Raw genomic sequence first — 17,900 nt, 5'->3', positions numbered from 1 at the left:
GCCCCTTTCTTCAAGAACCCTCAGGATATCCTCCAGCTCCTACAAAATATGAAACAGGGGTGGGAGGGCTAGTGAGGATTATGGGGAGTTATGGCTACAGGCTCAGAGTGTTCTCAGGGGTTGAGGAGTCAAAACCTATGCAAGGGATCCAACCAGATGTTGCATCTGACGTCTCAGGCTTTCCCAACAGGGGGTCCTGACCTAGCAACAATCTTGGTTGGTTGTTTAACTGTCTTTGAGGGTCTGCTAGTCTGTTAAGTCCTTTGTCCTTCCTCTTGCCTCCCACAGTAGGAGATGAGAACGTCTTTGTATAGCAACAAAGAGGCCCTGATTCTACATCTGGCTTTCAATTGCCTGGTACTTGTCCTCAGCTGTTCTTGCTTCTTCTGTAGATATCAATGGCACTTAGCAATAGCCATCCAATCTCATTTCTCTATAGCTCTTTTCTCCTCTCCACATCAATGCCTGATTCATCACAAGTTCATGCCTTCTCCAGTATACCATCCTGATTCACCATGGATGAAACTTTTAAAAATTGCAGGGAAGAGCAGGAAAAAACGTGACTGACTCAAGGGAGAAGACTCCTGTGAAAAGCAGTTGATTAAGGAGCTCATTTGTTACTATTTAAGAGTCCCAAGAACTGTCATCCCTGGAGGGGCAGAAGATAAATTCTCACCAACAATCAGAGAACCCAGCTTGCTGAGGAACCTATAGTTTGTGTGTGTGTGTGTTTTGTAGGAAGAAAATGTTCTTTGATTTTCTTTAAGATGGTTACATTCTGATCAGGCATAGCTTTGGAAAGAAGCTGCTTCCTAGTTCCTGCTAAGAAAGAAATATGTTTTCTCCTTCTAAGGAACAGGGAGAATGTGGGCTCTCCAGCCAGTCAGATCTGCATCTTAATTGCAGGGTCAGTAGTTACTGCAGTGTCCACAGCCAGGCACTACGCACTTTCTCCTCTATAAATGGTGCTAATACTACATGATGTCACTGATGAGAGATGGTCCTTGCCTGTGCTGGGCAGTGAGGGTCAGCAGTGACTACTCTGCCCTTGGGGGACCTAATCTGTTCTCTGTGGTGTAGAATAGAAAGTTCATGGGATGAAGAAGCAGCTAATTATCAGGAAGGGAGCACCAGGATCAAGTTTTCACACAACTTGATTCAACACAGGATGACTGACCAGTTTGTCAGTAAGCAAGTGTTCCTAAGAGGCACAACCTCTGTAGCAATCGATGGGGGGGAAAAAGTCAATTACTTCCTAAATTTGCTCAATAGCTTATCTACTAATAATCTCCAGAAGTTACCTTTCACTTTAACAAATATTTATTAGGCCTCTACTATCGTCTAGGTACTTGACACATTTCAGTAAATATGATTTTGTATGACTTCCCACTGACAAAACACCTTTGGAAAAAGGACGTCTCCCCTCCCCTGATTTGTATTACTGCTAGAACTCCAGACTAGACTAAGATTGGGGCATTGTATGGAAGAAAGTCAGCGTATATCCTCGTGGTCACTGACCATAGCTGGCAGCAGGACACACACCCTACCCAGCAAGTTTTTTGATGAAGGCTGCCAGGGATGTGCTTAAAGATTTCTACAGAATCTGTGGAACTGCAGGCAAAAAAACGTCTGAATTCTAGTTGACAGGAACAATCTTTGACAAACAAGTTTCTAAACTATCTTTGATATTTCATTATCGAAGGGCCACAGAACACTTGATTGACTAAAATTAAAAATGTAAAACACTATAGTGTATGTATACGCCTATAGGCATACAAATGTTGAGCATGTTATTATTATCATCAGATTAGAGAGAGGTGCTGAGGATCCAATGAGTCATATATATCCACAGCTTATCCTGACTTTAATGTGGTAACTGCATGTTATCATATTCTGGTTTAGTCAATAAAATATTTTCCTCTTTTCGAGTATATTTATCCTGGGGTCAGTTAATTTGATAACTTTTTCTAGATAGATAAGAGTAATAATCCAGGAATTCCACAGAAAATTCTACGTTCCCACAGTGTCTGGGTATGGAATAATAACAGGTGTCCAGCTGTTCAGGATTTAATTGAAAAAAGATCGGCTGCATCAATCCCATTGTTTTAGGGTCACACTTCATATATTACCTAAAGAAAAAATGCTATTTTAGATTATTTTTCAATTTAGTAAAAGAGTTAAAAAATGTTCACCCGTGAAGTCTGTTTGCCCTAAACTCTTAACAAGTTAGTAGTCCTAAGAGGAATCATATTCAGGATCCAAGAAACCCAGAGAGAAAAACACACAGTCACACAAACCATTCACCAGTGACAAAGGAGGCAGTAAACTGTTGGAAAACAGTGAAGGCTTGTAATAATGAAAAAAGAACAGTTTTTTTTTTAACCAATCACTTATTTTCTTTTAAAAACACATAACCACATTAACTTTTTGCTTTATACAACCATCAAGAAACTATAAAACAGTACCACATTGTGCATTAAACCTACTTTCAAGAAGGGAACGCCACACTTCATAAGAATTCTACCCATGTAAGAAGGAAGAAGGAGACAGTTAACAGCATAGTCACAGATACAACATGAGTCCAAGCAAGCATCAATTCTTCGACATCACCTTTTCCATTTACCAGAGTGGAGGGAGGAAGAAAGAAAGCAAGGGAGAAGAAGCAGGGGAAGAAGCACCCACAGAGGACTAATCACATTCCATGGTTACTTTCGACAACTATAGCTCAGTTTCATAGAATAGTATCACCTGACCAACACAGTGTGGTGGGGTGGGGTGGGGTGAAGGAAACATGAGTAAGAGGGAGAGGGTTCAAAGACAGGTACATTTTACACCCTATTGCCCTCCTAAATACTCTTCACTGATACAAGCTTCTGTGCTAATCTGGAAAACAGTAAGATATTAATCTTCACAATGTGATAAAGCTTAAGAGTTCTGCTCTTTCTGCAAGTGTGAGTGGCTCACAATTTTATAGTTCAAAAGAATAACAATGTCACAATCAGTTACTCTTTCGGGATTCCCCACAATCTTTCTCACTTCCACCATGCTGGTGTTGCAGCATGGACCATCAGGGAATTGTAGGGAGGGACTTCAGAGATAATGATAAAAGGAGAGTGAGATGAAATCCTTGCTCTTTCTTAGAAGTTCACATCTTTCTGGTAGTTAAGTCTTCCCTCTGTTTTGTGGTGGCACAGAGGAAAGGGCATAGGAAGAACTAAGGTGATATGGTGGACGTTTACTCAAGTAACGGGTCTGAAGGTATGTAAGATGAGATGGTGTAATTAGCAGACACACTGAATCCAAGGCCAACAGTTGGTTATTTGATTGTCCTCCTTAGGTTGATGGCATAAAACAAAACAAACAAACAAACTGAAGGTGGCTTTGCTTTAGTAATAAAATAAAGGTCTGCTATAAGGAAGCATACTTTAGATGAAAAGCAGTATAATCATTTGCTTCTCTTCAGGGAAACTCATCTTGTCCCTCTGACTTCCTCTTCTGTAGTAAGTGTGTTCAAAGTGTTAGGCCAATGTGATAACCACTATACTCCATAGTAAGCAAGCAAGTACATTCCGGAAGGTTGTTTTTAAAGGGGCAACTCAATATCACAGTTTTGCCAATTCATATTAGAAAGGCATGATGAACCATTCCAATCAGCAGGCTCCTCTCAATTCCCAGCAAACTTCTCATATCATTTAAATTAAGCTCCGAACTTCTTTGAAGTCTTCATATTTGGTGAGTGGTGTGGCTTAACACTGGGTAATACTGGTTTATAGCGTTTATCAGCACAAATTTCTTACCATCTAATATAATAAACTCTAGACCACATTATGACTGTGCTGACATTGCATAGACTGAAAATATAATGCAGAAAGTTAGCTTTTAAGATTTGCTATCAAGATTGATACCTGAAATGCAGAAACATATGTGTGTTTAAGCAATTTGTAAAATCTCTTTAACCTTTCCTTGCTTCAGCTAATCATCAAAAGCAAGAAATAAGCCAGATGCATCATAAAAAGGAATGAATTAAGTTCAAAAATTTGATTTCTCTTAACTTTTCCTGAAGTTCTACTAGAACTTTTACTGTCTTAACTTAGTGACATAGATCATATCTATTATTGGCTTTTAAAATTAGATGTGTTAAAAGTTCGGTGATTTTGTAGTTGAGAAAGCCTTAGATTCAATGTAAGTTTTTTCAATCTGAGAAGCCACCTTAATTTTTAAAATTTCAATATGCTGTACAGCTCCTATTTCTTAATAACTAAAAGATTTCATGCAAACTATTACAGAAAATAATCTGAAATTCATTTACCAAATAAAGTGCAATCACATCAGAGAATCCTAAATATTTGAATAAAATAACACCATGGATAGTTATTTTCTAAATTACTTTCCTTAGACTAAAATTTTTTTTCTAGACATTGCTAATAAAATTGCTTTTGGGCATAAAGAACTATTTCCCGAGTAAAGGAAAGTAGTGGAGAAAGAGGTTAGCAAAACAGGCAGGTGTCTACCAGCAGTATAACCACCCAAAGGATGTGGTCAAGCTCACCTACTTTCCTCACTGCCCGGCTTCTGCTGCCAAGGTCCAACTTCCTCTTGCTCTTCTCTGCTACCTCCACAATTACCTTATTTCTCTTCAACTAAATGTCTGTTAATCAATGCCTGTACACTCAATAGACTATTTTCTCCTATTCTTAACTTGCCTTAGTTAAGAAAGCATAAATTGCTTTCTCTAGTTATCATGAATATACTTTGGTCAAACCATGGTAGAAGGATATCATATACCAACAAGTTACTTCTAGCAAAATCTCAGTTAAAATCTTCAAACTCGCATGTTGGAATACTGGGATGTCACAGATCTGAGGGGCTGGGCTCTGTTTTCCTTCTCTAAGGGTTCACACATGCTACTGCTGGGGTGATTGGCATTCTCCTCCCACAGCACTGCTTCTGTATCTGAAATGAAGCAGCTTTTTTAAGGAGAAAAAGGGCTGATGCTGAAAAAGAAAGTTGCACATAGGTTTCCAACCTCTTTCCAATCTTAAAAATAACTATTATAACCTAATTAATGATGACAATTTGTGATCATTTTAATGTCTCTCTGTATAGTATGAAATCCTTAATTAATCCATTTTAATGGTATAGGCAGCCTTAATTAGAGGTGCACATTTGTGCATGGAAAATAAGCCGCTTTTGTCTTTTACTTTCTCTACACACATCAATGCTTTCCATATTATCACAAAATGAAAAAGAAATTTTATCCTTTTTAAAAAATACTTTTTTCTTTCATTTGGGGGTATTTTAACTGATACCATCAATTGAGTGATTCTCAAATAAAATAAAACTAGACTTCCTAAACCTAAAATCAGATGACGTTTTTCCTTTGGTTAGTGCTGCTCCTTTAAAATAACTCTGAGATGTTCATTTCCTAGGAGTTCTATTGAGAGTTTCAGTGTACAAGACGCTCCAGTAAAATTTTAGGTAGGACACAGCATTCACAACTAGAGCATATAAAAGTTAGGTGAGAAAAATGCACATTGCCTTTTCTGGAGGAAAAAATTATATATTCTGTCTTCCAAACTGTTTCCTCTTGATGAGGAAAAGCCTTCTTTTCTCTTTAGAGCTTCAGGAGGAACATAAAGCTGTTGTGTTTAAAAACATGTTTAAGCATCTGTCAAAGTAAGCTGAAAGTTACCTAAGCCTTACCATTCCTGAACAAACTATTCTGATAGGACCAACAGCAGAAAAAGAATATATTCGAACAATGCATTATCTACGAAAAAGTAATACTGATCAGGGTCAAGAATCGTAATAGTTGAAAAAAGACCAAACTGGTCATAGGATACACTAAAGTAAAAACACTGGGGAATTAAAATACCAGAAGTCAACTGTAAGATTTTAAGTGTGTCATTATATAGGTTTACTAACAGAGAATGAAGTTGACAAGTCAAATTGCTCTGGATACACATTAGTACCATCAGTTTTATTTGTACAAGAAATGACTGGTCCACTGGACTTTTCTATATAACTCAGTAATAATGACTGCTCCTTCTGGACAGACCAGTGATATTTCCCCCATAGTTTTAACGTACAAAACCAGAGTAGTTAGAAAAAAAATCCCAAGTATAAATAATGCAACCTTTAATCTATTAAGGGTCACTAAATTGTTACCACTGATTATTAGAAATTATCCATTTTATTTAAACAAACAAAAAAAAATTAAATTTCTCTTCTTCAGTTTTGGGCCAAGGAATATGCTTGGCCAAACAAAAAAAGCTGTAAAGGCCACAGAGCTTAGTGATTTTTCAGGGGAAAAAAGTCTCAATTCAGGAAGGGACCAAATTTTGGAAGCTTGACAGAATAAAGACGAAAAAAACTCCTTTAAAAAGAAAATGTTAGTTAATTGGTAGAATTTTGGTAGTAATAGGAATTTTAATTAATCTCCTGGAATTATGACAGGGATGAGTGAAGACTTGTGATGCATGGAATAAGAGCTAATAACAAAAGGATATACTAAGGGGCAGTAATCATATGCTTTTATTACTAAGTAAATGATAATGCTAAATTTAATGCCAATCACATTCAAGGGAGAAAAATCCTTTAGGGTTTTTGGGCTTATCTGATGACTTGGGAAACAGGAAAGGAATTAGACAAAAGTGAAAATGAGCACTGTGTACAGACCATTATAGTCTGAAATTTCTAAGAAATACGCTTTTTGTGTATAACCAAGTTTAGGCCCCCCCGATTTTGGCAGTTTTTCTGTCACAGGAGGGCATGAAATCTAATGTTCATCCTTTAAAACTGCTGGGAGATATGGCTGCCAATCTGTTTCATCACTGTCAAGTGAGAGAGGAAGGGCAACTTGTTCTATGCTCTCAAAAGCATGGTTTCCCCAAGACAGACTTTTAATTTGATCGACTTCTGGCTAAAGTAAGTGGGCCCAGAAGAAAGACTATCCAATGAGGGTGTAGAGAGTCTATGAAATAGCTGTGCCTTCTAATCCCAAGTTGGTAAAGGCTGTACTTCAATTACCCTACATGTTGAAGCTTAATAAGGCGTAACTTCAGTTACGGCTGGAATATGGGCAAATGTATTCCACATCTGTTCCTTAAAAAAATGTATCAGGCCTCTTCAATAAATTTCAACTGGTTGTGTGGGCGTGTTGTGAAGGCTTTGTTGCAGGAGACACGCTCAGGATTCTGAAGCAGCAGCAACTCAAAACATCAGTAATAAAACTTTGGCTTAAAATTAAAAAGAAAGGAAGAAAAAGTCAAACAGGTGCAAGTCGTCTCATGAAAGAGGTATTGTGGACTAAACCCTCAAATGCTGTTCAACATTAGTTTCCCCTGTCTTCACTGTTACCACCTTCATTGTACAGGAGTTATATCATTCTTTTATGGTTAAGTTTCATAAATAATGAGAAAACCATATGTAACAAATACATCATATTTCCCACCCACCCAGCAACCCTCCCCAAAATAAGAAAAGTTACATCAAATTAAAAAGTAGCTTCGTGAATGAAGGTACTGCTCTAAGTTGCACTTTCCCTGCAAGTGCGGCCAGTGCTTTTGCGCTGGGTATGAAGGAAAGGAAAAAATTCTCCACATAAACTGACAAAAAATTTAAAAATCAATGTCCGGTTTCAACCAGTCAAAACCGGGCCAAGCGGAAGCCGAGGTATCTCGGTACCGTCCCATCAGAGGGTCCTTGCAATGCCTGTTCTTCATCCTGGTAGGTATCTGTGTCCTTGTGATTGTAAACAATCCAGAAGATACTGTGTTTTTGTTCCTTAAAATGTCCTCTGATTGGCAAAATGAAGTAAATATTTGTTTTAAAAATAGAAAATGAAAATTAAACGAGAAGAAAAGAAAAGAAACACAGTGAGCTTGTTTGGAGTCCATAGGATCCGATCTGGAAGAGCTCGGAAAACGTGATATATGTCTTCTGTTTTCGGCTGGAAAGGTACTAGAGGTTGCGTTGGTCGAGGAAAGAATTGTAGAGTAGGAAAACCAAGGATGTTAATCTAGACTTCAGAGGATTCAAGTGTTAGCTTCATCATCTGTGTCTTCTATCAATACCTTAGTGTCACGAGCCTTGGATCTAGTGGTAATGAACGGAAAAAAAAAAATACTTAGTCCATTACTAAAATACAAACACATCCAAAGTATTAGGTACATTTTCAATCTTACTACCGTTAAAAATACATAATAACCAGTCATGGACACTATGTACTACACCAGATAGACTGCTCCTAGAGCTTTGTATTCAATTTCAGATATTACTGGAAAAACACTAAGAAACTAGGTTGTAACCAGAGGAAGGAAGCAACAATGGTAGGTCATGTGTAATGTGCAATGGAGGGGTTTGGATTTTATGATGTATTTTTTTAACCTCTCCAAGATACCAATTTTCATCTCTGTAAAGCAGGAATAATGATACCTTTTTACATAATACTGCTTTCACTTCATGGAGACAGTATGAATATCAAGTGAGAGAACAGATATAAAAAGCATCAGTAAAGCATTAAACATTAATGCTTTACTGTTAAACGAAGAATTAAGATGAGGATGACAGAAAAATCATTTGAGGAACACATGAAAAACTAGGAGAGTTGGCCAGCAGATTACGACTAAAGGAGAGACATGACAGTTGTCTTCAAACAGTTGATGAAGTATACACAGAAGAGGGGATTCCCTGGTGGCTCAGACGGTAAACAATCTGCCTGCAATGCGGGAGACCTGGGTTCAATCCCTGGGTTGGGAAGATCCACTGGAAGAGGGCATGGCAACTCACTCTAGTATTCTTGCTTGGAGAATCCCCATGGACAGAGGAGCCTGGTGGGCTACAGTCTATGGGATCACAAAGAGTCGGACATGACTGAGTGACTATGCACAGCACACATAAGAGAGAATACTAAGTCATGTTAGAAAGCCCAACCAGGATCAACTGGTTGAAGTTATACTGAAGCATATTTCAACAAAAGCTATCTACCACAGTAACTAGCCAACAATAAAACCAGGTGCCTTGTCAATCAAAATAAGATAATCAACTATTCAGGATTCCATAAAAGAGATTCTTGCACAGGATGAAAAATGGAGTATTAGATAACATCAAAATATTCTGCAACTCATGAGCTCCATGAGGTAAAGTAGGTATTATTATTACCCGACAGAGGTAGAAATAGACATTAAAAATGTTAAGGATGTGTTACATGGTTGCAAGAGTCTCAAAGTTAGCATTCAGTCTCAGATCTTATTTTAGATTCGCTGCTCTCTTCCTTTGCACAAAAGCTGCTCCATTGTTCTAAATGTCTTCCCCTGGAGGCAATCTAATAAACTGTTGTTTTTCCACTGAACATCTGAAGCTGAACATAAAGATCTACTGCTTCCTTGTTTTTGAAGCAGAAAGAGTGTATGTCTGGATTGCCCTCTGCTGGTGACTGGCGAGGATTCGACTTTCAAATTTAGGAGCTCAGTGGGATGACCACCCATTGCACTGTCTTCCAGTCCTTTGTGGACCTCACCTTGCTAACTCTACCAGCCTCCACATGCCCTCCTCTTGTTTCTTCAAACTCTGCTTCCTGCTCTATGTAACAGCATCCTGCTTTGTTTTGACGTTCTTCCTACTGACCTCCCTGACCATTCCTTTCCTACCCCGTTTGTTTGTTCTTTTTTTTTTTCTCTTGCTTGTGCTTGTTCTCCAAGACAGTTCCTTGCTCTGCTTTTCTCTACAATCTCTTCTTCAGAGAACTTACAAATTCTATCTGAAGCTCAGGCAATTTCTCCTCTGCTCCCTGTGGGTTATTACCATCTCTAATTTTTTTTTTTTAAACTTCCTTTAAAATGTTTCCTTGTTTTCTTTTTTGGCCTACTGTAAGCACCCTAGTCCAAGTCTTTAACATTCCATACTTAAGAATACTGCAATGGTCTTTCAGTTGATCCGGCCTTCAGTTTTCCCTTTCCCAATATATGTTGCACAGTGCCACTGAAAGTTATGAATGTATTACTTTCATAACATTCTATGAAAAAATTCTCTGTGACTTCCTCCTGCCTACAAGATAAAGCTTTCAGCCTTTTACAATCATACTTCATTCAGCTAAATTTTGTTACTATTTGTTACAAGCTCTAGTCACATGGCTTTTCTTTCCATTCCTCATTTCCACCTTTATGTCTTTACTATGCCTCTAGCTTATCCAAACACTCCCTTATCCTTCAGAAAACTGCCCTGTCCCCTCTTTTATTCCAATCCTTTGTGATATCTACTGTTTCTAAATTTCAAATGTGGCCACATAAACCCTACACTTAGAGGGTACAGCTATCCTCCAAACAACTTTTAGGAATATACAAAGTCAATGACCGATAAAAATATTGCTGTAGGTATTTACTAAGAAAGTAAAAATAATAATAGTTTATACTTATTGAGCTCTTTCTGTGAGGAAACTGGTGTAAATTCCAAGTCATAACAAACAATCTACCTAGCCACCCTCTGAACAGGGACCATACTAATCCCAATTTCTAGATGAGCAATAATATAGAGAAACTAAGTGATTTGGCCAAGATGACACAGATGTCAAGTGGCAGAACCAGGGTTCTTAAAATTTACAACTTGAAAATGATTTTTATACAAGATATACTTAAGAGTCAAATAAAATATTCTCCAATAAGTTTTTCCCAGTGTACTTTTAATGCCAAATCAGTAGGTATTAATTAATACATTAATTAACATACTAATAATATTTTATACTATGTGTCCATTAAGACATTCTATACATAGGTTGTGAAAAATGGCTGAACACCAGCAATTTCATCAGGTTCAACATGACTGTTTCTTAACTTAAATGTTGTTGTTTAGTCGCTAAGTCAGGTCCAGACTCTTTTGTGACCCCATGGACTGTAGCTTGCCAGGCTCCTCTGTCCATCAGATTTCTCAAGGCAACAATACTATTTTCTCCTCCAAACTTAGACCTGAAGGGAATTCATCTCACAGAAGTGGCAGCCATACGTACTGAGAAGCGAGGCGAGGCCGGCGCAGGGATATGCTCTGGCTGTACTTCCACGGCCGATTCTTCTGGCGGTTCCGTACCCCATCTTCCTGGTCCATCATCTGCTCTAGGAGCGTCTGATCATCGGCATTCAGAGGGGCCACAGAGATGTCCCGCACAGCACGGAATTCACCACAGTTATTCAGATGTTCGTTCTCCAGGCGGAAGAAGTTCCACACAAATCGCCTTAGCAAAACGGGGTAGGAGTAGGTGAGTTACTTATAAAAGGCGAATATACTACTGCTATCACCTGTAGACCTCCAAGTACATCAACTTTCCACTCATGGAAATAAACACACACACACAAAAGAATTAAGGACTAGAATATTAGAATAGAAAAAGGTGGTGTGTGTGTTGAGGGGAAGGGGACAAAAATGGAATAGGAAAAGGAAAGGGACTCATGGAACACAGGTTCAGAGTGCTCATTCTTTCACTTTATTGAACAAATATTTATTGAATACCTACAGTATGACAGGAAAAGCCACAGTATGACAGAGACAAAGCCTATGCCTGTATAATTTCTAATAACAGAGACAGATATTAAGCAAATAAACAATTAGTTAACAGTATGTGCTCTGAAGAAAATAAAGCAGGGCAAGGGTACAGAACATGCTTCTTTGAGGAGATGATATCTAGCAATCTGAGTGATGTAAGGAAGCAAGTCAGGTAAAATTCTAAAGAAAAGGGTCCAAGGCAGAGGAAACAGCAAGTACAAAAGGTCCCAGGCTGGAGAGGACTTTGGTGTGTTAAAACAACAGCAATGTCAGTGGGGCTGGAATGGAACAGGAAGGTAAAAAGGGCAGGAGATGAAAATGGAGAGGTAGAAAAGGGCCTGATCCACAGCCTTAAAATCTACAGTATAGAGTTTAGACTTACAGTGTGTCAGAAAACAAGGAGTTCTGAGCTGGAGAATAATGTGATTTAAGATCAATCTGCTGCACTGTGAAGAGATCAAAGACAGCTGAAGGGAGATCAATTAGAGATGACAGAGACTTAGATTCAGGTGGGGATAACAGAGGTGATGAGAAGCAGACTGATAGGATTTATTTACGAAGATGAGGCTTATTGGACATGGGATGTGGGTAGTCTCAGGTTTTTGTTTTCAGTGAATGGTGAGACCATTTACTAGAGATCTGAGTTATTTCTATTGCCATTAGGTACCCAAGAGGAAAATTCAGTAGCTAGATGGATATGAGTTTGCAGTTCAAGGGAGAGACTAGGACTATAGACAGCATAAGAACAGAATTTCAAGTCATGGGCTTAGGAATAAGTGGAGAAGAGTAAAGAGGATCAAACCCTAGAGCACACCAACATTTACAATTTGGGAAGAGGAAAAAGAACCAGTAAACAAATCGAGATGGAACAGACCATGAGACAGAAGAGAGTAGTTTCTGAGAAATCAAATGAAAAGCTTTGCTGAGAGGTAAAGTCAGATAAAAGAACCACTGGATTTAGATAGAGGATAAAGAGGCAATATGATCTAAGAGCACAGATTCTGGGAGACTGTATAGATTCAGATTAGGGATCTGCTACTTACTAAGTGTAACAGCCTTGGATGATTTACTTAACTTATGCTTCATCAGTAAATGAGATAGTAACAGTACTTACCTGACAAGATTGTTGTAAGGATTCACTAAGTTAGTACATGTAAAGTGCTTGGAACAGTGCCAGGTATGTACAGGATAACACATTAGTGTTCGCTGCTGTTATTAATTTTTAACAAAAGCAATTTAGTTTGAGTACTGGGGAAAAGGATGAGATGAATTAAAGGGAGAATGGGGAAAGAGTCAGAGAGCAGAGATAGCAAGTAAAGTTATCTCTTGAAGAGTTTTGCTGTAAAAGAGAGCACAAAAATGGGTAGTAGTTGCAGAAGAAAAAAGATTCAAAGGATATTTTTTGCTTCTGCTTTAAATGGGTGATATAACATCTGATTCTATTAACCAAATAATTTTTTAAAAAGAAAAACTCAAGAATAAAAAAGTAATTGAGCTACCTCTTTTTTTTTTTTTTTACTAGAAAAAAAATTAAAGCAGCATACATGAAAGAGAAAAAAGAGAATGGGGGGAGGTGGTGGTGATGGAGAATTTCAATGACATTTCTATTCAGAATTATTTTAAAATCTCCATTGCAATTTCAACTTCAACCCATGGATTATTTATATATATGCTGCTAAATTTCTAAATGTTTGTGAATTTTCAGGTATCTTTTTGTGATTTTATTCTAACACTTGTTAAGACTTCCTTTATACAGCCCAACACATGGTTAATTTTGGTAAATGTTACATGTGCATTTAAAAGCATTTGTATTTAGTAGCTAGGTTGTACGCAATGCTCTACATAGGTCATTTAGGTAAAGTTGGTTAATTGATCACTTGTTTTCTTAAAATTTTATTTATTTTTGTCTGTGCTGGGTCTTCATGTCTGTGTGGGCTTTTCTCTAGTTGTGGTGAGCAGGGGCTACTCTCTAGTTTCGGCGTGCAGACTTCTTGTTGCTGTGGCTTTTCCTGTTGCAGAGCACGGGCTCTAAGGTTCAGAGGCTTCAGTAATTGTGGCATGTGGGCTCAGTAGTTGTGGTCTTCAGGCTCTAGAGCACAGGCTCAATAGTTGTAGGGCACAAGTTTAATTGCTTCGTGGCATATGGCATCTCCCTGGATCAAGGATCGAACTCGTGTCTCCTGCTGCTGCTAAGTCACTTCAATCGTGTCCGACTCTGTGCGACCTCATAGACGGCAGCCCACCAGGCTCCCCCGTCCCTGGGATTCTCCAGGCAAGAACACTGGAGTAGGTTGCCATTTCCGTCTCCAAAGCATCAAAGTGAAAAGTGAAAGTGAAGACGCTCAGTCGTGTCTGACTCTTAGCAACCCCATGGATTGCAGCCCACCAGGCTCCTCCGTCCATGGGATTTTCCAGGCAAGAGTACTGGAGTGGGGTGCCATTGCCTTCTCCCCTGCATTGGCAGGTGGAGTCTATACCAACTGAGGCACCAGGGAAGTTGTTACTTGATTACTTGTTTACACTGAGAAAAGTATGCTAACATTTTCCTCTAAAATTATAAATTTATCTACTTTTACTTTCTAGCAATGTCAACTTTCATTTTACTATTTTCAAGCTATGTATTAGGTGCATACAAATTTGAATTGGCTATCACAGATGAATCTCAAAGTCTTTTGGTTTGGCAAATTTCTTAAGTGCAAAATCAGCTTTAGTGTTCTGCTTATCATGGGGTACCTACCTTCACTTAAGAGTTTGGGCTATCATGTCAGATCATTGATGCTTTTAGGAAGATTAAAAAAACATTTTATCTGGCATTTTTATTGTTTCCACTGAGAAGGTGGGCTAAATAACCCAGGTTGCTAAATTGCAAAATATGATTCTCCAAAGATTTTAATTCTAATCTCTGTTCTAAGACTTTTTACCTCCCTGTTTCTACTCACAACCTTTCCATTGGAGCTCAATTATTTTTTTTAATTTAAAAACTTATTAAGTGTAACACACGCTCAGAGAAGTGAACAAGTATGATGGACACAGCATAATGAATTTTAGCAAATTGAACCCCCATTGTGTAATCAGCACACATTTCAAGAAACAGAACATTATTGCACCTTACTCCCCACTCAGGAGAAGGCAATGGCACCCCACTCCAGTACTCTTGCCTGGAAAATCCCATGGACGGAGGAGCCTGATAGGCTGCAGTCCATGGGGTCTCGAAGAGTCCGACACGACTGAGCAACTTCACTTTCACTTTTTACTTTCCTGCATTGGGGAAGGAAATGGCAACCCACTCCAGTGTTCTTGCCTGGAGAATCCCAGGGACGGGGGAGCCTGGTGGGCTGCCGTCTATGGGGTCACACAGAGTCGGACACAACTGAAGCGATTTAGCACTCCCCACTCAAGGAGGTTCTCTTGGTGCCACTTCCACTCACTGTCCCACAAGGGCAAATACTATTTTGACTTCTAATACCATAGATAAATTTAGCCTGCTTTTGAACTTCATAAATTTGAACTCATACAGGGACATACTCTTTTGTGGCTAACTTCTTTTGCTCAATACTTTGCCTTGTGAGATTCATTCATGTTTTTGTATTTAGTCTTTTGCTCATTACTGAATAGATTTGCATGTGTGTAAATATCACAATTTATCTATATGCTCTAGTATTGCTAAGCCCTTGTGTAGTCTCCACTTTGGTCTGCTGCAAATACTATTATTGTGAACATTCTTGTATGTGGATCTTGGTGGCCTTAAGTCAGTATTTCTGTTTGCTATATACCCAAGAGTTCATGCACAGCTTTGGTAGATACTGACAAAGAGTCTTCCAGAGTGGCTATTATACTGGTTTCCTCCTACTTGCAGTGTTTGTAAATTCCAATTGTTCTATATCCTTATCAATACTTGGTGTGTCTGTAGTTTTCATTTTAGCATTTACAGGTGAGCAGCTGTATCTCAAAAGTAGGTTTAAGTTGCATTTCCCTGGTGACTAATCATGTAAAGAACATTTCCATATGTTCATTAGTCATTTGGATATTCAAATGGAGTCCAATTCTTAAAAAAAGCTTCTAAAAAAGTCATCATCAGCATAACTTTGTAAGAATTAATCTCTTAGTCCTTCAGTCAGAATTTTCCAACACTGAGGCAGATAAGAAGTCTGAGAAAAGTTGGCAATTTTAAGCTTTTCAGGTATAAGTTTTTAATAAAATCTAATTTATAAGTACTGAGTAACATTTTAGGTAAAAAAAAAATATCTGATAAACTTTACAGTAGTCTGCTTACCGGAAAACCTCAAGGGGAGCAAAGACAGTAGCAATGATGTCCCCAGAATGAGGCAACGAAGTCATGGAGGTAATTGAGATCTGGATAGTCCAAGCAAAGCGCAGGATCACATCCTCTATGATGGCACTGTAATAGTAGGCCTGAGGGATAATAAGCAATGTGTTTCTTACAAATAAGCATACCTAGCACAGTAAACAAGAGTCACATATCATACTGACAGGCGTGAGTAAAAGAAATAAAGAGTTCCATATTTTAAAAGACTTCACCAATTTAGTTTTTTTTCATATATAGGACAATATTCAAAATGAAGTTTTACTGAATTTCAGTGATCCTTTAACAAACATATTAATACTTCATTCCCATACTGTATACTAGGCTCTCTTCTAGACCCCAGAAATACAAACCAGATGAGATTCTCGAGCTGACTGAGATGACATTCTAAAATGTATGTGATATACCAATGGCTCAATAGTTCAAATTAGAAAATATGAGATTTACTAACTCTGTTATTTGCACTTTTATTCTCAAATTGCCTTACCCTACATTTGAAAAAAGTTTTTCCTTCTTTTTTGATGTCAGAAAATAACACGAAGCTTGGATTTCACTAACAATTAAATTTAAGGGATGTCCCATTTCCACATGGGGAAGACAAGCACTCAACTAATTCTTTCAGTTTTAGCTACACAGTCTTAAGCACACAAACTGCCAACTGACTGGAACTATAATTCACGGATTTTCTATTCATCTCAAGATATCCAGCTCTTTAAAATATGTATTTAAAGGCTACAACATCTTATGGGAACTAGAACTGCTATGTATTAAATCATAGCATTTATTTTATTAAAAGAATGTCAGCAAAGGAACATCAGTCATGTTAGAAGGCTACTAAACAAAAGAAACAGCAGTCCTCTTCTTGTCCTATTCTTTAGGGGCAAACATCTTCAAATCTTGAGCATTATCTTCCACATTTCTAAATAATGTGTGTATATTGCTATATCTTGATTAATCAATTTTAGACATTATTCATTGCTTACTATGATTAATTTTATGAAGATTTTTAAAAACACATTAACTATCTCTCTGTCCCTTCCCCCAGCCATTCAATACATCAATAATGTAATTTTTGGATAAATCCACATGCAGTGAAATCATTATTAGGTGTTTTGATGAAAAGCTGCAATTTTGTATGTCTTTAAGAGCCAATCAAGCCGATCCACAGTTGACTGATGTGGGAGCTGATGTTACCAAAAATTAAAAGTCTTTTGGGAGGAATACACTTAACTTGAGGTCAAGAGATACAGAAAAGTTAAATTTTAATATGGAGATAACATAAATGCTTCCTGGACCTGGGTATGGTGCTCAACAGTATGCACTGTTAATGCCAAGGAACTTAGTTTAAGGTTCATATAGCTGTGTTCTTAATTTTTAAATGAACACCCACTGAACTGCACATATAGCTTCTTCCCTTTTTTAGCACAACAAATTTAACTCCAGTATTTGCCCTTTTAAAGCTGAGAGGGGTATGGTGATCTTCTAGGACATTTTTCTTATATATTTGTAAAGCCTAATGTACAAAAGCATACTATGACCCTAAAAATGGGTCATAAAAATATGTAATAACAAAGCAAGTGGAAGATTCTATTAACTAATTTTATTACATAGAAATAAAAAAGTACTTAAAGGATGAACAGGTTAACATTTATGTAAAGATATAAATAGTTCATCAAAGCAATCATCATAATAAGATAGAAATGCATTACATCTCTCAGTAAGGCAAGAACAGTACAAGGAGCAAAGCCACATGCATTTGGTGAACAAAAGGCCATCTTTTCTTGAACACATGTCTGCTATCTGACTTGTGCTTAATATTACTTTTTAAAATTTTCTTTTCAAATGAGACTTAAAAATCACTGTCAATGAATATCTCCTTTTCTGCCTTCATTTGTTTATATGAAGTTACCCTAACATATCATTCATCATATTCAGTCTATCATTTATTTTCAATCCTCACACTTGAAAACAGCCTTCCCTAAGCACCAGTTACATATTACACAGTCACACACTTTTCGAAGTTCAGTTCTGAAGTATTGATGAC

At 37.8% G+C, this 17,900-nt stretch overlaps 1 protein-coding gene across 1 annotated transcript in view; it reads right to left on the bottom strand.

Moving 5' to 3' along the window:
- Positions 1–2,327: 2,327 nt before the first annotated feature.
- The window catches only part of XPR1 (xenotropic and polytropic retrovirus receptor 1), a 205,267-nt gene continuing 189,694 nt past the window's right edge, over positions 2,328–17,900 (bottom strand). The window contains exons 13-15 of the mRNA XM_061383382.1: positions 15,806–15,945; positions 11,003–11,224; positions 2,328–8,097 (exon numbers count right to left, since the gene is read on the bottom strand). Of these exons, the coding sequence (XP_061239366.1) occupies positions 8,037–8,097; positions 11,003–11,224; positions 15,806–15,945 (423 nt within the window). The 3' untranslated portion in view covers positions 2,328–8,036. The remainder of the gene's footprint in view (positions 8,098–11,002; positions 11,225–15,805; positions 15,946–17,900) is intronic.

This window comes from Bos javanicus, chromosome 16 (assembly GCF_032452875.1).
Source record: "Bos javanicus breed banteng chromosome 16, ARS-OSU_banteng_1.0, whole genome shotgun sequence".
Lineage (NCBI taxonomy): Eukaryota > Metazoa > Chordata > Mammalia > Artiodactyla > Bovidae > Bos > Bos javanicus.
Note: the sequence above shows the minus strand (reverse complement) of the source record. Positions and strands in the feature narration are given on the sequence as shown.